At 41.9% G+C, this 25720-nt stretch overlaps 2 protein-coding genes across 2 annotated transcripts; both read right to left on the bottom strand.

The window, feature by feature from the left end:
- Positions 1-213: 213 nt before the first annotated feature.
- Positions 214-14698, bottom strand: LOC132583264 (vomeronasal type-2 receptor 26-like). The gene is made up of 6 exons (XM_060254931.1): positions 14544-14698; positions 12792-13083; positions 11389-12273; positions 9158-9385; positions 8393-8519; positions 214-1115 (listed from the first exon to the last, which is right to left on the bottom strand). The coding sequence occupies exons 1-6, from the start codon at positions 14696-14698 to the stop codon at positions 214-216; spliced, it is 2589 nt and encodes an 862-aa protein (XP_060110914.1).
- A 4407-nt stretch (positions 14699-19105) lies between these two features.
- LOC132583263 (olfactory receptor 11H6-like) lies at positions 19106-20041 on the bottom strand. The gene has a single exon (XM_060254930.1). The coding sequence runs from the start codon at positions 20039-20041 to the stop codon at positions 19106-19108; it is 936 nt and encodes a 311-aa protein (XP_060110913.1).
- Between the last annotated feature and the right edge of the window lie 5679 nt (positions 20042-25720).

Below are 25720 nucleotides of genomic sequence, written 5' to 3'. Positions count from 1 at the left end.
CAGAGTATAATTTTTTAATTTCCATTACTTCTCTCAGAAAGAGAGAGAGAGAGATTCAAATGTATAATTCATCTGTTTGAAATGTAAACCTAGCCTAATGAAAGAATGTCAGGGAATGGTTCATTGTTTTCATTCTCTCCACAAAACAAAAATTCTCTATTTGCATTTGATAAAAATATAACTGGAGAACAAGTGGATGGCTGACTAAAGAATTTAGTGTTTTTTCCGTATCAGCAGCTCTCTTGTGTTCAACTCAGGTCTCAGAAGAATGACATAGCATTTGGGCAAAAAGATACAGCCTAGCAAGCCAGCACTGGAAGCTAAGATGGAGAAGATCTCCACGGCCACCGTATCTTTTCCTTTTGTGCTCAGGTAGCTGGGGACAAAGGACAGCCAAACACTGCAAAAGACCAGCATGCTGAAGGTGATGAACTTGGCTTCGTTGAAACTGTCAGGCAACTTTCTGGCTATGAACGCTACAATGAAGCAGATGGTGGCAAGGAATCCAATGTAACCCAAGGCACAGTACAACATGGTGACTGACCCTTCATTGCAATGCATGATGACTTCTCTACTCAGTGAATGCTTGTCGATATCTGGGAAGGGCGGAAAAGAACCAAGCCAAACAGCACAAATGGAAACTTGAACAAAGGAGCAAGAAATAACAATACAATGTGCCAATTCTTTCCCCACCCATTTCTGAAAAAGGTTTCCTGGCTTGGATGCCATAAACACCACAATGACAGTCACGGTTTTTGCCAGAACAGAAGAAACAGCAACGGAGAAGATGATGGCAAAAGTCACTTGTCGGAGGAGGCAGGTCACCTTGTCAGGCTGCTCGATGAAGAGCAAGGAGCAGAGGAAAGAAAGGAAAATGGAGACAAGCAGAATGTAGGTGAGGGTCCGATTGTTGGCTTTAACGATGGGAGTGTCCCGGTATTTTATAAAGGACAGAATCACCAGAGCTGTTATCAGAGACAGGAGAAGAGCAAAAAAGGCTAAAGTAATGCTCATCGGCTCACAAAATGAAAGAAAGTTCGGGATCTTGGGAAGGCAGTGGTTTTGTTCCTGGTTGGGATAATGACCTTCAGAGCAAGGGATGCAATAATCCATGTCTGAAAGGAGAAGAAAACCTACTGAGGCACTTTGATTCTACAAGAAGAGTTTTTTGTAAGATAGTAGCTAATATTTTTTCCTCAGTCCATGATGAAAACAGTTTTATAAACCTGTCCTAACATTTTAAATAAGTAAGAAGCAATAACACCATTTGCACCATCCGGGGTATACCGAGATACCTTGAAATCAGGGGACTACCTTTACCTTTTTCAACTTCAGTATATGCGGGATCTTGTGACAGTGATCCTATGATCGTTGTTCCTCAGCAGTGTAGGATGGCAGTCCTCTCCTGGTTTAGATGTTGAACGCCTGTTGAAATAGTTCCCTTTCGCAGGCCCTGTGGAGTTGAGAGAGATCCCGTAGGACTCATCTCGCCTCCGGGAGGACATTCACAGTTCTGGTGCTGCCACTAAGAAGGCCCTAGCCCGTGCGGCACACAGTCTGCCTTACTACAGGACTGCCTTTCTCCACACGTTCCCCAGAGAGCACTGCATTCAGGGACACAAAAGCTACTATCTATACCCCCAAGCTATTGTGGTTGAAGAACTTTTGTTGTTCCTGCTGATCCTTTTCAATTTCCTCACCAGATAGCCTCTGGGATAACTATCCAAAAAGGGTCTTTTTGGAGATCCATCTCTCCCAGTTTCTGGAGTCTCTTTCCAAAGTAAGAGAGCTGCTTACTGGCATGATCAATTTTACTATGCAGCAGTTTTAGTTTATTATAGTTGTGCTCAACTGTTATAGCAACAAGGCTGATCAAATCAGATGGGTCATTAGAACTGTTGCCCTCAGTGCTGCTTAGAGGACTCCGCACTGCCCCCTCCGGCTTACAGCTGTTATTAATTACTGGATGTGAATCACCAACTTTTTGTTTGATTAAGACTGATTAATTTAAAGTTGGTTTATTTAAATCATCATTATAGTCCGCCAGAATCTCAAGACGATTGGAGGTTGGAATTTGTACAGAGTACAAACAATTAACAGCCTAAAGGAACAGAAAAAAGGTTTAAAAGGTTAATAAAACTGTATAAAAGGTTAATAAAAGAGCGTTTTGGAGCTTTGGCGGCAGCCGCCTTCATTCATTGCCCAGAACCCCGAACACACTTTAGCTATTAAGAGAAGTGCATCTGTGTCTGTGACCTCTCAGGTCTTTTACTGTGACTCTTCTCTAGTCACACACAGCCCCGTGGCTGTCTAAATAGAGTGAACAGTGAGTGAACAGTGTCCAAAAGACATTTAAGAACTTTATTCCCAGGGGAAACGGCTTGGATTGATCTACATGAGATAGATCTCTTTGATGCTTGTTCCCAGTCACAGAGGGTGCTTTTATCTTTCAGGTCAGTGCAGATTCCTCAGCTTCTGTTGCGATCAAAAAAATATCTCTCATCCAAAGGAATCTTCCCTACGCACGTCTTCAAGAATGAAATCATTCTACCCCTGATTCATCGAAAGAAATATCTAGATCTACAGGATAACTCTTCAATAGTTGCAGATAGATCAGGTGACATCTTGAATGCAAACACTTCATCCACCACAGCAAATTTGTCACCTCAGTCTTACCCTCTTAATGAATCTATGGAGGTTCTTTCTGCAACCAACATCTTGGAAGACAATATTAGAGATCAGTTCCAATCCCTTCAGTCTTATGATCAACAAGACATTTTAAAAAGACTAGACTTGTTGAAAGAAAGCCTCTTATTGAAGCAGAGTGAGCAGCAAAAGAGCTCTCCTAGGTCTTCTTCTATCGAGTTGAGAGAGCTTCAAGATGTGCCTTTGATTGACCTAGATCATCAAGATCCTCCTCACTCACTCTTCAATTTCCATTTGCCCTCCTTTAACAAACTCGAATGTGGACAATATGAGATCTACTTTCCCATCTGAGATTTCACTAACCACTTACCCCCAATCTGAAATCAGGCGGCCTTTGGAAAGGCTGGTCGTTGCTGAAATTCATCCAGCGCCCACCACGTCTATGGACAATTCCATCAATCCTAAGGATAATTTCATCTGGCCAAGCCTTTGTGAACTTAGCAAAAATATTTCTAGGGGCCTTGAAAATGAAGGTATGACTTTTGTTTCTTCCTGCTTGCCAAACCAATTTTCCCAAGATGACTGACTGAGATCCTCCTCATTGTCTTCAACTCCAAATACTTCTCCACTATAGGACATTAAGATCATCTCGTGGAATGTTGCTGGTTGGTGGAATAAATCCAAAGATGCTGAATTTATTAGCTACCTTAAGAACTTTGATGTCATCGTCCTACAAGAGACTTGGTCCCAAAGTCCGATTCATCTTGAAGGTTATAAGTCCTATTCGCTCCCAGCCTTTATAACCAACTCAAGAGGCCGTTTTCAAATGGGTTTGTCTACATTTGTGTCTCTTCTTCACAATTCTGTAGACATCCCCCCTACAGGCTGGAAGTGTTATGGAACAAGCTGTCAAGCTTGTTTATGGGAAACTTTCCTTGACTTTGGTAAACATATATATCCCCTAGATAAATTGGCCCTTTTATATCATTGGGAACGTTTGAATGTAATTGTGAGTGAATTGGAAACCAAATTTCCCTCTTTTGAAATAATAATAGCAGGAGATTTTAATGCAAGTGTGGGCAATGATGATAAAATCTTTTCTAAGGCCCTTAACCTCAATCTAGATGATACTTTACCACCTTTTTTTTTCCTATAGGAGGCAATCTAAGGATAGGTATTCAAATTTGGCAGGCATTTGCTTTGCCAAATTTTGTATCCAACACAATAGGGTCTGGTTAAATGGTTTGGAAAGATTTTCTCATTCAGGGGATTTTACATTCATTTCTAATACAGGTTGCAGTATAATTGATTATATTACTGTCCCTTTCTCACTAGAATTTTACATAAAAGATTTCTGTATAGGTGATCTCATTATTAGTGATCACCTTCCACTTATCTTGACCCTTCATACAGACTCTTCCCCAGACTCTTCCCTTAATCCCTCTATACACTTGTTGGAGTCTACGTCCTTACCAAAAATCTGCTGGAATAGTCAGACTAAACAAGCAGCTCAGTTACTTTTAAATTCTCATTCCCTTTTGAATCTTAGAAGGGTTTTAACCACTGCAACAAATTCTGCAGTGCTAATAATAGCCTATGATTCTCTAGTATCTAACATTCTTAGTTCACTAAATGTTAAACCTAAAAATGTAAAAAAGGGAAGAAATATAAAATCTCTGCAGCCCTGGTTTGATGAAGAATGTAGAGCCGTTAAAACTCTGTTGCGTAACACCTACAAATGTTACCGCGACTCTGGGGCTTTGTTTTTACCATCAGAGTACTTTGATCTTAAAAATCAGCTGTCCCAGGTTATTATAAGCAAAAAGAATGATTATGCTAAACTTCAATGGGAGGAGCTATACCAGGCCATAATCTTAAAGAACTCTAAAAAATTCTGGTCTATTGTATCAGGTGCCCATAGAGTTGATGCCCCTTCTATGTCTGCCATTTCCCCCAATGTCTGGTACCAATATTTATTCTCTATGTTCTCCCAAAGTAAACTATACACTTCTAGACCTTTTGAACTTTCTCAGGTAGATCTTCTGGAGTGGCCCTCTGTGACTTCTGATGAAGTTAAAGATGTAATTTTGCAACTGAAATCAGGTAAAGCAGCAGGACCAGATGTTATTCCCTCTGAAATCCTAAAGTTAGATCCAGATTGTTGGGCTACTCCGCTCGCATCTCTCTTTACTAGTATTGACAGAACTGGCATAATTCCTAAAGCCTGGCTTAATTCAATAGTGGTTCCAATTTATAAAAAAGGAGATCCCGCCATCCCAAATAATTACAGGCCGATTAGTCTCCTATCCACCATTGGTACATTATATTCTAAGTATCTGCTGAGGAAACTTGAGCAATGGATGACACGAGAAAAAATTCTTGGTACGGAACAGCTGGGTTTTTGTAAAGGCAAAACTACTCTCGATCATTGTAATACTTTGTCCCATCTAATTTTTAAATACACTATTGGGAAAAAGATGAAATTGTATGTAGCCTTTTTAGATTTAAAGGGAGCATTTGATTCAATTGACAGAGACCTGTTGTGGGATAAACTGGAACAAACAAGTATTGATAAAAGACTCCTTATGCTCATAAAAAATATATACTTTCAACTTTTGTCAAGTCAAATGCTCTTTATCAGGCAATCTTATGTCAAAAATCCTGTTAAGAAAGGGGGTTAAACAAGGTTGTGTGTTGGCCCCCTTTTTGTTTAACCTCTTTCTTAATGATCTTGCTCCCTTTTTGTCAGATACTGACCATCATAGTCCAAAACTTGGTGCCAGACATGTTCCCTTACTGTTATATGTGGACAATACAGTCTTATTATCTTGTTCCAGAATTGGATTAAAGCGTTTGCTTGTTCGCTGTATCACCTTCCTTAACAACAATAAGCTTCTATTGAACTATGACAAATCTAAAATTGTTGTTTTTTCCAAATCTTGGAAACCAACTAAATGGTCAATAGGTGGCAAAGAGATAGAACAAGTAAAATACTACAAATACCTAGGAATTCATTTTCAATATAACACACTTTGGACTAATCATCGTAACTGTATAATTAAGTCAGTCAATGTTAGTGTTGCAGCTATCCCGCGCCTCTTTTACAGCAGAGGCAATCAGTTTATCCCAGCCGCGCTAAAAATCTTTAAGGCTAAAGTGATACCGCAGTTTTTATATGGGGTCCCAGTGTGGATCACAGCCTTGGATAATAACATTGAAGGTGTCCAATCAAAATTCCTATGGAAAATTCTGGAATTCCCAAAGTGCGTACCATATGCAGTTTTGTGTTTAGAAACAGGGACGAATCTTGTGGAAACACAAGCATGGCTAATATCACTTAAATACTGGCTTTGACTACATTTCCACTCTGACTCAGAGAGCCTTTTATATCAACTGCTCTCAGTATCTAATTTGTCAAATTGGCTAGTATTTATTGAGAAGAAAATAAAATCTATGGCATTGATTTAGATTCACTTCTTATGCTATCCTTAAAAGAAGCTTTTTTGAAACTTAAGCTCAGAATTCTAGATATTGAAATGCAAACGTTATATAGCCTGGCCAACAAGTCCTGCTCCCCGCGGAATTTTGAACTTCCTCTTTCAGTAGGGAAATAAGCGTCGTATTTCTCCTCTCTGCAAGCTCCACAGCAATGGCATGCATTCTCGTTAACAAGATGTAATGCATTACCATCTGCTATCCTATTTGGTAGATTTAACAGGATTGAGTACTCTAATAGACACTGTCTTTGTAATTCCAAGTGTATTGAAACTATTTCCCTTGTACTACTGAACTGTCCTCTTTATGATGATATTTGTTGTATATACTTGAAAGATACCTTAGCCGATATGTTGGGCTGTGCTGATTCAGGCAAAGTCCACAAACTTTTAAATGACACTTGCACTGGGGTAACTTTAATGGTGGCTAGATTTCTCCAACAGGCCATGGAAATACGACAGAGAATGGTTCTGGAATGACCACATTTTATCTTTTAATTATTTAATTTGGCTAAACTCGACTCATATATATTTTACTTATTTTATGTATTTTAGCTCCCTATGTACTTTATAATCTAGGATTTTATATTATTTATATTGCTATTTTACTGCTAAATCTGTTTTATGCCAATAAAGGCTTGCTATTTGCTATTTACAGATAGCCTCTGTCCTTCAAACAGAACTAAGCCATACTACTGTTCAGGAATTCTGTTACTTTTAAATCTAAATTCCCATAACTTCACAAAATCTCTGGAAACAAATGGAGAAATACACAGGAATGTTCAACACCAGTAAGTGTAAAGAGTGGTAAGCTGCAGTACTGCAGTCCAAGCTCTGCTCATGACCTGAGTTTGATGCTGGTGGAAGCTGGGTTAAGGTAGCCGGCTCAAGGTCGACTCAGCCTCCCATCCTTCCGAGGCTGGTAAAATGAGTACCCAGCTTGCTTAGGGGTAAAGTGTAAATGACTGGGGAAGGCAACGACAAACCACCCCATTAAAAAATCTGCCATGATGATGTTGTGAAAGCAACGTCACACCAGAGTCAGAAATTACTGGTGCTTGCACAGGGGATTTCCTTTACATTTTTTAAAAGTCTAAGGTGACAAAAAAAAATCCTATCTTGAAATATATACTAATGAAGTTTGAACTTCGGGAAACTGAGAAGGAAAGAGACCTTGAGGTCTTAGTGTCTAACTCAATGGAAGTGACAACCCGGTGTGCCACAGCAGTGAAAAATGCTAACAATATGCTGGGCAGTATTAGAAAAGGGATTGAAAATAAAATATCAGTATCAAGCAGTATCACAATGCCCCTATGTAGATCTGTGGTGCAGCCTCATTTGAAATACGATGTGCAGTTCTGATAACCGTATCTCAAAAAGGACACCACACAGCTGGGAAAAGTACAGCAGAGGGCAACCACAGTAATGAAAGGATTGGAGGACTTCTCCGATGAGGAAAAGCTGAAGAATTAGTTCAGAAAAGAGATGACTAAAAGAACAGACCTGATAGAGGTTTGGAAAATAAACATGGGATAGACAGTAGGGGCAGAACAAAATAGCTTTCTCTGACTCACCCAAAATACTAGAATTCAAGGGTTTTTTAGGAAACAGATGGGCAGCAGATTCAGACAGACAAAAGGAAGCACTTCTTTACACACAACCTAATTAAAAACAGGGACCGATTTCCCATGAGCCTTACGCCGGTCTCACGCTCCTCTTCTCTGCGGGGCAGATAGTGTGAAATCCAACAGAACCCCCGCTGAGAAGACAAGTGTGAGAGCGGCATAAGGCTGGTGGGAAATCAGTCATGGAATATGCTGCCTGTTGATGTAGAGATGGCCACAGACTTCGGCGGCTTTAATAGGGAATCAGATTCATGGAAGATGGCCTGTCAGTGGCTGCTGACCATGTTGACTCAAGGGAACCTCCACATTCAGAGGCAGCAAACCTCTGAATCTCAGAGCCAGGAGACAACGTCAAGGGAAGGCTTTGGCCTCTATACCCTGTTGTTGGCCATCCAGATGAACGGGTTGGCTAATATTGAGGAAGGATGCTGGAGTTGACAGACTGCTGGTCTGATCCAGTAGGGCACTACTTCTGTTAAACATTCTTAATGTATAATGACAAAATGGCCAATTTAAGTCTTTTTTAATAATTCCTCAAAGAGTAAATGTTTCAAATTCCCACACTTCAAGTAATGAAACATTTGGGGAATCTTTAAAAGGAGGAATCTTTCCCAGAGCATCTCCTACCTTCTTTGTCTGACATTTTCCCTTCTGGACACAGATCACAATCGTAGCAGCAGAACTTCTCCCCTTCCTTCTTTCTCTTGCTGTAACCAAGTTTGCAGTTCTCATTACACAGGGAGGAAGGAGGCACCTGTCCTTGAAGAAAGCAAGAATTTAGAACTGAGGACAAAGTAGGAGTCTAGTAGCACCTTTAAGACCACAAAGTTTTATTCAGAATGTAAGGTTTCGTATGCATAATACTCTTAACTCACCAGCTATATGTATTTCAGCTCACTGTACCCCATCCCCTCGTCTGAAGAAGTATACACGCATACGGAAGCTTACATTCTGGATAAAACTTTGTTGGTCTTAAAGGTGCTACTGAACTCCTACTTTGTTCTACTGCTTCAGACCAACACAGCTGCCCACCTGGATCTTAAAACTGAGAAGCTATCATGAGTACTTTGTCTCAGAATTTCTCTACAAGTTGTCAATGAAATGGAAGTGTGATATCTGGGATCTCAAAGATGGCTCATAGTGTGTGAGAGGAATGCAGATTATCCAAAATATGATTACATGTGGCATTTTTGTTGCGCTTATTGATTTGATTTGATTTATATCCTGCCCTCCCCATACAGGATGCTGATTTAGAGAGAGCTGATTTAGCAAATGTCATGGATTAAAAACATCATGGAATCCATTTGTTCCCCTTAACCCTTCTCCTTACCCATTTCATTAAACGATGAAGGGTTTTGTATTTGTTTGAGAAACACTGAGATGGTTTCTCACCTGTGGAAGGTGCCTATTCCACTTAATCTCATCCTGATCAATTATCACTCGTTGACTACGGGGAACCTGAGGATCCAGCCTCCCGATCTTGACTCTGACATAGGACTTATTTGGAAAAGCGATCATGTTGGTAATATCGAATCCACCTTTCAATTCTCCATGTTCATTGAAGGCCACTTCATCTCCAGCGCTGTTGTTGAAAGCAAGTCTCTGAAGAAGGGTGTGGAGCTTGGGGGAAAGAGAAGGAGCATTTAAGGGCATGGAATGAATTGGATGGGTTGGAGTGTGCTCACCAATACTTCTCAGTGTGAAACAGAGTTTTAGATTACTTTCTTCTAGGAGTGAAGTTATTTATGAATGCAACTAATTTGTTCTTTTGACCATGAAAATAAACTTCCATTGCCAGACACAAGACAAAGGAAAGAAGAAGAAGAGGACTGCAGGTTTATACCCCGTCCTTCTCTCTGAATCAGAGACACAGAGCGGCTTACAAACTCCTCTATCTTCTCCCCCCACAACAGACACCCTGTGAGGTGGGTGGAGCTCAGAGGGCTCTCACAGCAGCTGCCCTTTCAAGGACAGCTTCTGCAAGAGCCATGGCTGACCCAAGGTCATTCCAGCAGCTGCAAGTGGAGGAGTGGGGAATCAAATCCGGTTCTCCCAGATAAGAGTCCGTGCACTTAGCTGCTACACCAAACTGGCTCTCAGCAGGCTTCAAGGTGTTCCTTGAATGAATGCTGCTGAGAGAGCTTCCAAAAACATCCATTTTGGTTTTGCTGCATCTAAACTGGCAAACAGGAAGTGTCCGTACCTCAGTGCTGAGGATTTGCTGGGCATGCAGAAGGTCCCAGAGACAATCTCCAGCACTTCCCTTTAAAAGGCAGGGCAGTAAGTGATGTAAAAGGTGATGTGAAGAGACCCAATTTGGACTCTTATCTGGGAGAACCGGGTTCGATTCCCCACTCCTCCACTTGCAGCTGTTGGAATGGCCTTGAGTTAGTGATAGCTCTGGCAGAGGTTGTCCTTGAAAGGGCAGCTGCTGGGAGAGCCCTCTCAGCCCCACCCATCTCATAGGGTGTCTGTTGTGGGGGGAGAAGATATAGGAGATTTTGAGCCGCTCTGAGTCTCTGATTCAGAGAGAAGGGAGGGGTATAAATCTGCAGTCTTCTTCTTCTTCCTCTGCTGGACGCTCTGGAGAGCTGCAGCTAGTCTCAGTACACCTTGATTCAGGGCCGGATTAACAAATAGGCCAAGTAAGGGCTGGCCTATGGACCCCCATGCCTTCAGGGGCCCTGGGCCAGTTCCCCCCCCCCCGCTTGCATCTCTCCCAGCCTGCACGCACAGCCAGCAACTGAGCTGCTCTTGGCTCAACTTGCCTGGTAGAGCATCCTTCTCATATGCACAAGGACTTATCCGTGGCACATCCAGCTAAATAGAACAAGTAGTATTCTCACAATTTTTTTTGCTTAATTGCACAATTGTTTTTTTAAAAAAATAAATTTAAAAGAAAAGAACTGTGGATTAAAAATGTAAATAGTTTCAAGTTTCTTCATTTTTCCTACAATTCTCTGTTTTTTAATTTTTTTTGGGGGGGAGGGCTAGTGGGCAGCTCACCTAGGGCACCAAAACCCCTCGCACCAGCCCTGCTCAGATGGGCAGGGGAAAAAGATTAAAGATCCCATTTCCCCACTCCTGCCAACATATTGAACCCCAAACATGGCAGAGGGCTAGTGTTCCCAGTAAACTAAGTTAGGGTGAACCAGCTCACAGTTTTTTAGCCTCCGTCTCACACATTTTTGTCTTAGCTCAGGCAACACGGCCCCAGAGCAAATTAACTGGTGCAGTAGAAGACGAAGAAGGCTGCAGATTTATATCCCGGCCTTTTCTCTCAATCAGAGTCTCAGAGCAGCTTACAATCTCCTTTATCTTCTTCCCCCATAAGAGACACCCTGTGAGGTGGGTGGGGCTGAGAGAGCTCTCCCAGAAGCTGCCCTTTCAAGGACAACTCCTGCAAGAGCTATGGCTGACCCAAGGCCATTCCAGCAGCTGCAAGTGGAGGAGTGGGGAATCAAACCCGGTTCTCCCAGATAAAAGTCCACACACTAAACCACTACAGAAAACTGGCTCACAGCTTTAATGCCAGCAGCTCAGGAAGCAGAGTTTTTGCTCACAACACAGCTTAGAGGGAGCATGGCAGAGGACTCTCTTTTTCCACAGGGAAGAAGAATTACCTTCCAAGGTGGCACATCCAAAGAAGCCAAGCTGCCTCCAGTCTCCATTGCTCTGTGGTTGGTTCTAGATGAGCCCAAGATGTGTAGGGCGTGCGCGAGGGCATAGACGGCATTATATATACCGTAGCTGTGGCTGGTCATCCTCATTTCAAAAAAAGGTGCCGGGACAGTCTCCAGCTTCTCCTCTTCGGTGCATGTCTTACCAGAGTGCTCTGGGTTAACAGAACCTGGGAATGCACAGTCGAACACTTGCTCCCAGAAGTCCTTGATAAAGCCATCCCCCTTTGCCTGGGAAGGTTTTAGAAGTTGAAGAAATCTATGGAAGCCTCGGATGGGCTTGGAATGAATTGAGAAGGAAAGAGCACCATGGAATATCTCTATATCAAACGCCTTATGAAAAGGGATGAGTGCAAAATCCATCTGGGCGGTTGTAATCCACACTTTTCCTGTAGAGGTCCTCTCCCCGTAGTCAGCCCCTGTGAGATTCATCACCATCGTGGGCATGAAGATAACGGTCGTCAGCCAAAGAAATGCTCCAGTTCCTCCATAGACGACAATTGCATTTGCTTCGCTGTCCAAGAACTTTGCATTACTACTGTATAGATATTTGTTCAGAAAGGATATGTCATCCCAGGGGACCTGTCTTGCTGCCTTTTCTGTGAAGGCTGTACAGATTCCATTCCTGGAAAGCATCGGCTCCAAAGTCTGCAAGAAACGATCTCCCCTTTCGTCATCCAGAGTGATGAGCCCAACCCATCTCCACCTGAAATGCAGAAGTAAGTGGACAATCCCCTCATACTGAAGGGCTTCCTTGGGGAACATGCGGTAAAAAGATGACCGACTGGTTGGGACATCCACATCTGATTCAAAGGAGCCAAATGACAGCTAGGAAGGAAACAAAAAGTCATGTTATAGAGCAGGGGTGGCCAACGGTAGCTCTCCAGATGTTTTTTGCATCTGGAAAGCTACCGCTGGTCACCCCTGTTATAGAGGGATAATTAGACTACTTGACTCTATTCATCACCTTCTTCTTTAAAAGTCATTTAAATGTTACTTCAGTTCTTATAATATCCCCAATGTAAATGGTATAAAATACAACAATATGTTCCACATATTCTTTGTCTGCATATTTCAGCCTTCTACTAGTATAATTGTTTGTAATTATTTTATTTTATTTAGAAACATTTATTAGCCATCTTTTCAACTTGAATATTCAACACGCATCCTTTGGAGTCCTTTCTGACAACTGTCATTTCAAGATCCATATCACTCCCAAATCCCCTGTGTAGAATTGGCCCCTTATTTTTTTATTCTTTGCAGTACTTGATAATAGATCAGCAAAGGTGATTAAACTACGTGTGAGATTTGTGAAAGTCCAAATAATCCCAGTTCTCTGATCGTACCTGTGGGATCTTGTAAAGACTTAAGAGAGTCGCCATGTCTGATGTGGTTTCAGAACTATAGCCCCCAATTATGCCAGCCATTTTTTTCTGGTAGCCACATTTGTAGTTTGGGACAAGTTCAGCTGCTGTGAAGAGCAGGTCCAGGGTGGGTCTGTAAATCCATTTTGGATCTACTGTGGAGTCATGGATGTGGAACCCAAGAGTAATGTTGGGCAAGATGGTGGGGTCCTCATTGATTTCAAAGATGGCAAACACCAAGGCCAGGACATGCTGGTAGAACTTTGTTTTCAGGCTGCAAAGACAACCAGTTATTGTTTAAGAAGAGAATGCTTCAATGCACAGCATCTGGATTGGTCACAGTATTGTGTCTGAGAACATCACTAGGTCCCAGCTGAATGAGAGAAATGACCCATTGGATTCTCTGTTCATTTCCCATAGTATAATGCTCTTGGGAAACCTGCAAGCTGGACATGGAGCCATCTGCCAGTGACTGATGTTCAAAAGGATACTGGAGGTTCCTTTTAGTTACCAAAACAAATAGCCCTTGATATATCTATGGATTTGTCTAATTCCCTTTAGGATGCACAATCCATGAGCCTTCAGCAGAGATTTTATGTCTGTCCTACCTATACTGCTAAAATAAATACAGTTTAGTGATTCTGAATTCTGCTGTTGTGAACAGTGGGGAAGACACTCTTGTTCTGCTTTCCCCAAACCCTCCCTTCCCCCAAAATATCTCTCTGCTTTTTGCCTTATATACAGGAGATATTTAACCTGAGGGACAAAAATGTTTGCCGATTGATGCCGCAGTTGCTTCAGTCTGTAGTGATAAATATCACAAGCCTCTTGTGTCATACAAATATTTTTGCATATATGTCACACTGACATTTTTCTCAGAAGTTTTTATATTTTTCAAACAATAGTTCCCTCCTCGTTACTTTATTTTCAAGTTTTGGCATCCCCTGTGTAGAACTGGCTTTTCTCAATATAGCCTGCATTTGGGTGGTTGTGTATTTACTGCAGTCTGAACTCTGCTCACAACCTAAGTTTGATCCAAGTCGAAGCTGGTTTCAGGTAGCCAGCATTAGGTTGACTCAGCCTTCCATTATTCCGAGCTCGGCAAAATGAGTCTGCTATGACAATGTTGTGAAAGCAATGTCACTCCAGAGTCGGAAACGACTGGTGCTTTTACAGGGTACTACCTTTTACTTTTTATATTTACTGCAGCTTTAAAAAAAATCTCTACCTCCTGCTATATACCTTCTAATCAAGGAAATATATCCAGAGGAGTTGGCTGTGTTAGTCTGTTGCTGCAAAATAGTAAAGAGTCCAGCAGTACCTTTAAGATTAACAGATTTTATTTTAGCATAAGCTTTGGAGAAACAGCTCTCTTCATCACAGTTCTGACAGAGAGAGCTCTGTTTTTTGAAAGCTTATGCCACAATAAAATCTGTCAGTCTTTAAGATGCTACTGAACTCTTTACTAATCTAGGAAAGTGTATAAATGCTAAACAAAACAAAAAAAGTGCAATCTATTTATAAATTATTAATGAAGCAATATGGTATAAGCATAATCTTTGGCCTTGGAGCGTGAGTACTTTATTTGGGTAGCCACAATGCTTAATGCTATCCATTATTATTAAAAATGCCTACTGAGCTTTGCAAATATGCAGATTTGCTCAAATAAAATCAGATATCATCACCACCACCACCACCACCACCTCTGTGTTAGAGGAACAATGATTCTCTTACATCGGATAACATTTATCAACCTGGCAGGGATGCTGCCTAAATTCAAGCTTTTGCGAAACACAACCAGTATGAGACACAATTCCACCAATCAGGATTTCACCAGGCTGATATGACTGTTGTGGAATCTGAGGAGGATGGTTTCCAGTGCACTTCATACTATGGGATTTATACACAAGGAAGTAGCATCGGTATCAGCAGGGGAGGGACAGTGGCTCAGTGGTAGAGCATCTGCTTGGTAAGCAGAAGATCCCAGGTTCAATCCCTGGCATCTCCAACTAAAAGGGTCCAGGCAAATAGATGTGAAAAACCTCCGCTTGAGACCCTGGAGAGCCGCTGCTAGTCTGAGCAGACAATACTGACTTTGATGGACTGAGGGTCTGATTCAGTATAAGGCAGCTTCATATGTTCAACATTACAGATTCTGCCGTATGCAATCAAAAAACACCTTTCTCCATTTGGACTCTCTGTAGAGTCTCCTCTTCAGGGTCTCCTCTAGAGTATTGTCAACATTATCTTCAGCCTGGTTTCAAGAAGATGACTCAGATGGCTCCTGTCTCTTCCAAAACACTTTTAAAGGGTACACGTCTGAATCTTATCTTCCATGTCCCAGCTGTTTGCTTTGTGTGCTACTCATGAGATATCGAGTAGCAATATGGTCTCTCATTTTAGCAGTGAATGGCTCCATGGAAGCTTTTATAACCAGAACATGGAGATTTCATTTTAGATTTGTTTTCTGTTTCATGCTGGAAAACTACTGAAAATTCGACTGATTGAAGAAATGACAGTCATTTTGGTAATTATACTGGAGCTAATCTCCTCTGGAAGACTGTTGGTAATGTCCTGAGGTCATTGGCTGCAGAAATAGTGAAGCAAAAGTATTTGTCTGATCTCATCTAGCAAGATTAGCAGCTGGAATGGTGTGGTCAGACCACCAGAGGCCGTGGCCATCCATGCTGCAATCCAAACAACAACAACAAAAAATGGGATGGGATTCTCAGACAGGAAGTAGCCATGCAAAATCAGTGAGCAACTTCTCCTTGGATAAATCTATTTGTTTATTACTTCAGAACATGTCTGCACCACTTGTGCAGGGAACCTGTGCAAGCTGGTTTACAACCTAAAACATGATAAAGCAACAAAGAGCATAGAATCATTACAAGTTCTGAACAGAACACCCTAAAAATCTAGTAGTGTATCTCAACCTAAGACATATGCAGGGCCTTTTTTCTGGAAAAAGCGGTGTCGCGGTGAATGATGGAGAAACAAATGGGTGCCCCTCCTGAACTTTTTTTTGACTCCTGAAAGCTTATGACTCAAGAATTCTTGTAGCTACAGGACTCCAATCAAACTTTGTATAACGATTCTTAATACAACCTCCTTGAACACTGGATCTCACTCAAGAGTTTAAAAGATGCCCATTCACTATTACTGTCATGAGGGAGGGGGTGTGACTCAATGGTAGAGCCTCTGCTTGGCATGCAGAAGGTTCCAGGTTCAATCCTCAGCATCTTCAGTCAAAATGCCTAGGTAGGAGGTGATGTGAAAGACCTCTGCCTGCTACCCTGGAGAGCCGCTTCCAATCTGAGTAGACGACTGACCTTGATGGACCGATGGTCTGACTCAGTATAAGGGAGCTTCATGTGCTCCTGTGTTCATGACTTCTGTGTAGAGCACAGTCATGAACTCCCATCAGCCCCAGTCAGCACGGCTGATAGCTGGGGTTGATGGGAGTTGTATGCAAAAACATCTGGAGAGCTACCGTTGGCCACCCCTGGTATAGTGTGCACTATCCCACCACACAAACACACACCATGTATAAGATCTGGTAACTTTCTAAGCTAAGGAACTTGCCTTATGTTTAACATCTGATGGGGCATATAGAGAGAGAGGGACAGAGGAATTGTGTTTTACCCATTTCTTTTTAATCCCTTGCTCACCCTAAACTGTGCTAAAAGTATGCCTGTGAACATTTTTGCTTTAATAAAGGCTTTATACCCAGGCTGTCAAACATGTAGCCCGAGAGACAGATCAGGCCCCCAGAAGGCTCCTATCAGGCCCTACTGTCATCTGCTTCCTTCTTCCTCTCTCTTGCTTCTTTCTGCATCACCGCTTGCTTTTTCAGGCTTGTTGAACCACACAGGAGCTACAGAGCAAAGCCTCTGTTTTCTCTATTGGCTGACCAGCACATGAAGCAATTTATGTATATAAGCTCACAATGCCCAGCCGTTTCATGTTTTCCCCTGGGTCTTAGGCTCAAAGCATTGACCATGAGACTTCTGCAATGGATGTCAATAAATCAAAGGTAGGCTTGCGACTTACAGACACACATCTGAACAACACCTGAACAGCGTACTCAAAATTACTACAGCACATTTTCTCTCGATTTTGATGCAATAATTCAAACCAAGAGGTGTCAGTTATCAGAAACTGTTAGATAGACAAAATATTGCAAGAGTGCTAATCTTTTAAACGCGTTTTACTTTAAGTTTTTTTAAAAAATAATTTGTGTTTTTCTGTGTCCTTTATAAAGTTTATATCTCCACTACCTGGCATTACATTTTATGACATGCATGGCCCGGCCCGACAAGGTCTAATTTATGTCAGATCTGGCCCTCATAACAAATGAGCTTGGTGCCCCTGCTTTATATCTTTTGATCTTTTTAGTGGTCCTCTGTGCTACACAGACCCCCACCATCTTGGACATGCTATTTTAGAAGGAGTACCAGGAGGAAGGGGAGGACAGTCAGTTGGCAAGTGGCTGTTCCCCCAGTGGTGCTCAAGGCAGTAAGCTGTTCCCATGGTAACCAGGTGCAGAGGAGATGCAGGGGCAAGGCCTCAGAACTTGGAAGGGAAGTTGGGAGTCCTGACCATCACAGGGGCAATTCCTACAAAGGGCAGGTGGTGATGGTGGTTAGGAAAGCCTTGGAGGGCAGGGTAGCACAGGGCCTAGGACAGAGCAGGACCATTCTGCTACAAAGTGGGTAGGAAACCCTCGTGGAAAGTGACCCAGAATACAGTGCTGTGCTTGTGAAGAGTCATGGATCCTACAGGATTCCAAAATGCTTGGGGGAACTGTAGGATCCCAAACATATGTTCTCTTGAGGCTGCAGTGGGATTGTGGACTGTAAACCTCCTTGAAGTTATTGAATTTTTACCTCTCATTGACCTCTTGTGGAAATCACCCTACTGGTTTACCGCTGGGTGACTGGAAGAGATCCAGGAGACATCTAGAATGACCTTGGCAGAGAACTGACACTAAATCTGTCAGATGGTGGTACAGAGCTCTTTAGAAGACCCAGGGCTTTTTTTGTAGCAGGAACTCCTTTGCATATTAGGCCACACACCCTGATGTAGCCAATCCTCCAAGAGCTTACAGGGCTCTTAGTACAGGGCCTGCTGTAAATTCCAGGAGGACTGGCTACATCAGGGGTATGTGGCCTAATATGCAAAGGAGTTCCTGTTACAAAAAAAAAAAAAAGCCCTGGAAAGACCTATAAAGCAGCAGGGATTTCAGCAAAGAGATGTTATCGCTACTACTGCATCAGAGGTGGCTTGTTATTGCCTGCCACTGCGTAGTGACTCTGGACTTCCTTGTAGTTCTCGCATCCAAGTATCAACCGAGGTGTCTTCGTTTAGCTTTGGAGATCAGGCAAGATCAAGCCAGCCTGGGCCATGCAGGTCACAGCTACAGTGATAAAATATATCTTGTTATATTACTCAGTGGCATTATGAATTTGCATCAAGATGTCTTCTCAAAATTGGATGATAATTTCATCCGCTGCATCTCCATCCCCAAGGACAAGCATTGGAGGATGTGACGCTCTGGGTTTCAGGGACTCTGGCAATGGACCTCAGGGAAGTAGTTTGGCCCAGGGCATGAAGTCCTTAGTATGGATGCAAGGAAGCCTGGAAAATGCAAGCCTTGAGACCCCTTATGTTAGGAAGGGAGGAAAGCCTTGCAGAAGTAAGACATCTCCACTGCCCATATCAGGTATTAGGAAAGGGGCAAGCAAACACCATCATGTTCTCCAGGGCTTTTTTTGAGGAGGAACGCACAGGAACACTGTTCTGGTGGGCTTGGTTGCAGGGGGTGTGGCATAATATGCAAATGAGTTCCTGCTGGGCTTTTTCTGCAAAAAAGCCTTACGTGAAACAATTGTGATATCAGTGGGTGTGGTCTAATATGCAAATGAATTCTTGCATATTCATCCTTATCATGTGTCTACACATATAAATTAGCATTACCTACAGTTAGATCATATAGAGAAACAATAATGATTTCCACATACAATTATGTTTATCGAACTAGCTGGAATGCATAAAAATTGTACAGTTGTGAGTGCCCTATAAAATAATGGAGAATTCATTTTATTGTATTTGTTACAGAACATACACTTGAAAAGTGCTTGAACAGTATTCTAGTGGAAATGTGTACTGTTGCCTTCCAGTGCACAAAAGGAGTCAGAAACACTGAACAGGGATCTGTGCCTTTGTTGTCTAGCACTGACTGCATCAGCTTTATCTTGGAGAATACTGTAGCATGTTCCTCTTTTTTTACACGGTCACTTTTCTTTTCTCCTCCATAATCGGAACAGTGCCTCCTTTACCTGATCATTCCTCAGACAGTAAATCAGGGGGTTGAGAAAGGGTGTTAAGGCAGTATAGAAGAGTGTTACTGTCTTAATGACATTTGAATCCGTTTCTCCTCCTGGGTTTACATACAGCCCTGCTGGAGGGCCATAGTAAAGCGTGACCACCAACAAGTGGAATGATATGGTGGAGAAAGACTTTAACCGATTGCCTTTGCTAGAGTTTTTCATCAAAGTGACAATCACAGAACTGTAGGACAGCACAGCAAACATGATGTTGCCGAGAATCACCACAACATCCATGAAAATCAGACTAACGAGGGGAGCCTTTGGTAGGGGAGGACAAGCCAAAGCCAGAATTGGCCCAGGGTCACACAAAAAATGGTCAATGATATTAGGACCACAGAAAGACATCTTGGAGATCAGTGTGACTGGGACAATGTATGCCAGGAAGCCAAGGACCCAAGAAGCAGTTACTAGGATGTAGCAAAAATTTGGGGACATGATCTGTGGATATCGCAGTGGGTGGCAGATGGCCAAGTACCGATCCAAGGCCATAGAAGAGAGGAAGAAGCATTCTGTACTGCCAAGAGAGAAGAAAATGTAGAACTGGAGGAAGCAGGAACTGAAGGAGATGATCTTGTTGGCCAATGCCAGGTCTAAGAGCATGCGGGGCACAGTGGTGCTCACATAGCAGATCTCCAGCCAAGAGAAGTTGCTCAGGAGGATGTACATGGGGAGCCGGGACAACTGGGTGTCAAGATGCACCAACGTGATGATGGTGATGTTCTCCGCCATGGCAAGCATGTAAAGAAAAGTGAAAAAGGTGAGGAGTAGGAGTCGTTGCAGCTGCCCGACTTCAAAGCCCACCAAAATGAATTCCTGAACTGTCCTGTTGGTGAACTCCATCTGGAATTAGAGAACAGAGTCATCATTGCATACGATATACTCTTATCTGGCTATTTGTCTCCATAGAAAGAGAAATGCTGAAAAGACATGGCATCCAGTTAGGGAGAAAGGGGATGTCCACGTTTCAGATCACATCCATTTAGTCATAGAATCATAGTGCTGAAAGGGACCTCCAGGGTCATCTAGTTCAACCCCCTGCACAATGTAGGAAACTCACAAATACCTCCCTCTAAATTCGCAGAATGTATTGTTCCTCTGGGTACTTATAAATAAGGAATTATAAATAAGAAGTAATAGCAAAACATGCGCTTTGAGTAATCTTCTGCACAGGGTAGGTAGGAATGAAGTTACGGCAAAAAGATGGTCACAAGTTCTTTTCTCCAAATCTCAGAAATCAAAATGTCAACGGTTATTTATTTTTTACTTTGGCTATTAAATCACTGCCCAGGAGTACTGTAAAATCAATCAATTAGAATTAAATTATGAGAAATCAAAAGTGTTAGTCTTCTCCAAATCTAGAAAGCAATATACTTGAAGGGTGGGTGACCATGAGCTCGAACAAGTAAAACACTTTAAGTACTTAGGTTTACATTTCCAGGCTACTACATCATGGACCCAACAATGCAAAATAACAATTAATAATGCTAAAGCAAATGTTAACTCACTTCTGTGCTTCTGTTTTTCTGAAAAAGGGAATCAATATGTTCCAGCTGTGCTAAAAGTTTTTAATTTGAAAACTGTCCCTCAATTACTCTATGGAACCCCTATTTGGATTGATTCAATAAATAAAGCAGTTGAACAAGTACAGTCAGGCTTTCTACAGAAGATTTTGGGTGTTCCATCTTGGGTACCATATGCTGCCTTATGCCTGGAATGTGGCCAAAATTTTATGACCGCAAGTGCGAGGTCTATGATCTTTAAATTTTGGCTTTGATTGTGCTATAGATCTGAGCCCTCTAGCTGCTGTGGCCAATTCTTGACAGAATCTAATATTTCCCCATGGCTGGTGAATATTGAAAACAAACTAAGAACACTGAATATTTCCTTTGAATCTCTTCTCTCCCTTTCAGAATTAGAGGCAATGTGAACAATAGGAAAGGAAAGGTGCCCTGTGCAAGCACCAGTCGTTTCCGACTCTGGGGTGACATTGCTTTCACAACGTTTTCACGGCAGACTTTTAATGGGTGGTGTGAGCAATTAGGGACAGATTATTTGAGGTAGCGCTATCTGAACTGTACAATGCAGCTAATGACATGCTTGTCTCTTAGTCATGGGATCTTATCCACTGGTAGCTACTTTTACCAACTTCAGACTCCAGCATTACGCAGAATCAATACAGTTCAGTTTGCTTTATTACGGTCCATGACCAAATACACAGCACAATGCAGGCCAACAACAACCACCACATAAAAACTGTAAAAATCAAGATGGACCTAAATAAGTAAAACGAAAGATATTTAAAAAGTAAATGTGAAAATAACATATAGGTCATTAATATGAATAATGAGATATGACAAATAATACAGTAGTGGTCAAACATCCTCTAGCTTAATAAATATAGTACTTATAATAAAAAAAATTAAAATTTAAAAATTTAAAATTTAAAAATTATACAGCTCCAGAAGAAATATTAACTAGAATACACTGGTTTCTCCTGCTTGGTTCCATGCCCCACCCTTCAGCGATATTAACACCTTTTGCTAAAAGACCATGCCCTTGTGCAAGTGGGTCCCTTGAAACTGTGCCTCATGTGTTGTTAGAATGCTTTTATTATGTTAATATTCAGCGTAGCATTTTATCGTTAATTCTTGATAGCATCTTAGCGCTTCCGGATTCATATAAACTGCTGTATCTATTAAACAACAAAGATGGAGACACAACTGATGCTGTGGCAATGTTTTTGCAGGCTGCTTTTCTTATACACAGTAATGTGTTGTAATTTAAATTTGTATTAGACAGATTGACTTATTTTTGTACAGATTATAGACCCTTTTAGAAGGTTCTTTTGTCTTGACTCACATTGGCAAGTTTTATCTATTTGTATGCATATATGTTGAACAAAGCAGGAGTCAAGAAGCACCTTTAAGACCAACCAAGTTTTTTTCAGAACATAAGCTTTCGTGTGCTCTTTAAGCAGACTTCATCAGATGAGGGGCTCAGGTATTGTGGGCTGAAATACAAGCAGTCTGTTGATTAAGTATGCAGACTGATCACATGGTAAACCAGTGTGGCTTGGCCATTTGGTCTGGATAGCCATAAAAGGTAATAAAGTCCTCTGCCAATTGGTGCTTCTTTAAATCTAGGTGAATTACAAAAGGAATGGCCATGCCACACTGGTTTACCATGTGATCAGTCTGCATACTTAATAAACCAATCTCTTAAATAGACATTCTGTATTGCTAGTACTGCTATATATCTTGTGCTTTCCAGTTAGGATGAGGTGAGAGGTTTACAAAGTACATAGCTCATGCCATCAAAACTAGAGGATGTGAAAAGCAGATTGTCTCTTTACGATTTCTATTTTCATGATTTTCTATAACACCTCAGAAGAAATGAATTGGACAGAATTCACCATGAAATAGCTGGCTTGTCTCACGCAACTTATGGCTAGCGTAACACCAGGTGTAAAATGAACACACAGAATGGAACTCTTCCACCAGAACCAAGAAACATGAGATGAAGACAGAGAAATTGTCAGCATCAGCAGGAGTTTCAAAAGTTTCCATTCCATATGAGAGTATACAGAGACTAGTTTAGATAGATGCTCTGAAACTGGTGTTGGAGTGGGGAAAGAGAGGGAGAGAAGGGAAATCAATCAAAACACATTTAAATTTTTTTCACAGACCTGTGAATGATCAGGAGGGGTTTTGTGAGAGGAGATGTCTGGTCTTCCAGTTGTTCAGTGCACTGAATGAAAGACCCTCCTTGCGGGCAGGTAGGGACCTCCACACATTTTTCAGAGAGACTTCATCCCCCAGTATCATAGAAAAATAACACGACAGTGTCCATACATAAAGATGGCAGGCTGTCTTTGAATGAAACTGGAATTTGAAGAGTCTAACTGGAGGAAAGCACTTTGTCTTTACAATTAAGTACAAATTATGAATGCAGCTGACAATCCTGGAATACCTCACAATCCCTCAGTTTCATTGGTCAGATTCTCTCTTTTCTAGCCACAATGTTACCAAAGATCATAATTTCCTTTAAGAAGCACAAATGCTTTTTTCCCCTGGACTCTGTCAGCCGTTCAAGGTCCCACTTCCGTCGCCTTTGCTGCCTGTAATTGTTCCCATTACTGTACCTCAAGAGCTTTGAAAGCACTGTTCCATCCAGTAGAAAAATCATCAAAAATCTTCTGTCAGCATTGGGTTGGGGGAGAAATCTATTGTACTTTACTGTACTTTTACTGAGCAGCACAGCTGTGATGCTGGTGCTCCATGCAAAAGGTTTTCTGGAAAGAAAAAGGTGATACGAAAGAGCATCGAAGACTTAATGCTTCTAATAAATCTTTGGGTGCCCTTGAGACTGTGTCCCCCAAGAACATCAATAAGTCTTCACTTCAGAAACAGAAACTTCTGAAGTCTTCACTTCAGATACATTTCCCTGACATTTCTCTTTGGACTATTTTAAGCAACCAGATCTACCAGTAGAGTTGATTAGGTTGTTAAGGAAGGGCTAAAGTAGCTGGAACCTTTTAGTTTAGAAAAAAAGACACAGCTAAGGTGAGGAGATACCATAACATACAGCATGAATATCTTAAGAACATAAGAGAAGCCATGTTGGATCAGGCCAATGGCCCATATATATATATACACACACACACTGTAGCTAATAGCCACTGATGGACCTGACAGTAGCTGTCAGATCAGCAGCAGTGCCTCATGCCTTACTGGCATTATTTCCTATGCCAACACTGAAGTGGGTGGAGGGCCTCCAAACTGGGGGATCCCCTGCCACCACCTGGGGATTGGCAACTCTAGGTAGGCCTCCTGCCTACCTCCTGATTGTCCTTAGCAGATAGTTTGTGGGTTGGTGGGCTGGCAGCTCAGTCACTCTTGTCACTGTATAACTCAAAACAGCAAGCAAGCCCCTCCCTAAGATTACCAACCTCCAGGTGGGGCCTGGAGCTTTCCCCAGGTTACTGTTGATCCTCCAATTAGAAAGTACAGTTTCCCTGGGAAAATGGCAGCTTTGGAGGACCAAAGCTATGGCGGGGATCATAGCTTTTTGAGCCTTGACACTTCTGCATTGGATCCATTCCAGTCCGGCTTCTGCTCGCCCTCATACATTATCTTATGTGCCACCTGGATTGGGGCGGCTCAACAATGCTGTTATTATTAGATCTGACAGCCGCATTTGACACGGTTGACCATCAGCTACTGTCTAGCTGCCTCGCTGACGTGGGGATTCAGGGGTCGATCTTGCAATGGTTGGCCTCTTTTCTCCAAGGTTGGGGACAAAGGCTGGTGATAGGGGAAGACTCATCCTGAAGGAACCCACTTGTATGTGGTGTGCCACAAGGAGCGGTTCTGTCCCCAATGTTATTTAACATCTATATGCATCCCCTTGCCCAGATTGTCAGGAGGTATGGGCTGGGATGTCATCAGTATGTAGATGACACCCAGCTCTATCTATTGATGGGTGGCCAGTCCGACTGTACCCCGGATAATCTAGACTTGGTCCTTCAAGCCGTAGCATCTTGGTTCAGGCTGAGTCAGTTGAAGCTGAATCCGATGAAGACGGAGGTTCTCTATCTGAGCTGGGGTGGCCCAGGAAGGTTGATCCCTTTCCCAGCTTTTGACAGGGTGCCACTAATTCCAGCCCCTAAGGTCAAGACCCTGGGAGTGCTACTGGAATCCTCTCTGACATTGGAGGCCCAGATAGCAGCTACTACGAAATCCGCCTTTTAGCACTTTCAGCAGGTGCGGCAGCTGGCCCCTTTTTTGGAGCATGACAACTTAGCAATGGTGTGTTTTAACAATTTATTGATAACATATGGTTACAAAACTTAATTATACATTTTCTGTATTAGCCCATATGGTATTTCAATCCCCCCTCCCTCCATTGTTGACTTCCCTGAAGTTATAGATTTAAATTCAATACTAAAGGTACTACTAACCAATCAAAGTTCAATATATATTTTTTTCTCATTAATACTAAAAAATTGTCCAATGTCTTTTTACATTCCACTCTTTCTCCATATATTCTTTAAATTTCTTCCACTCCTTTTTGAATATATCTAAATCATAGTCTCTTAGGGTTCTAGTTAGTTTGTCCATCTCACTCCATGATAAAACTTTCTTAATCCAGTCCCATTTCTCTGGTATTTTTTCTTTTTTCCACAGCTGCGCATACAATGTCCTAGCAGCTGAGAGCAGGTACCAAATTAAAGTCCTGTCTTCCTTTGGACATTTTTCTAGTTGTAATCCAAGCAAAAAAGTCTCTGCAGTTCTCTTAAGGTCGTAACCCAAAATTTTGGAGATTTCTTGATGTATCATCTTCCAGTACTCTTTCACTTTTTCACAAGTCCACCACATATGAAAGAAAGAACCTTCATGTTTTTTACATTTCCAACATCTATCCGACATTTTCTTACTCATCCTAGCCAGTTTTTTCGGAGTCATATACCACCTATACATCATCTTAAAACAGTTCTCTTTGATACTCTGACAAGTTGAG

The sequence above is a fragment of the Heteronotia binoei genome, chromosome 15, assembly GCF_032191835.1.
Source record: "Heteronotia binoei isolate CCM8104 ecotype False Entrance Well chromosome 15, APGP_CSIRO_Hbin_v1, whole genome shotgun sequence".
Classification (NCBI taxonomy): Eukaryota; Metazoa; Chordata; class Lepidosauria; order Squamata; family Gekkonidae; genus Heteronotia; species Heteronotia binoei.
The sequence above is the reverse complement of the archived record's forward strand: the minus strand, read 5'-3'. Positions and strand labels throughout refer to the sequence as shown.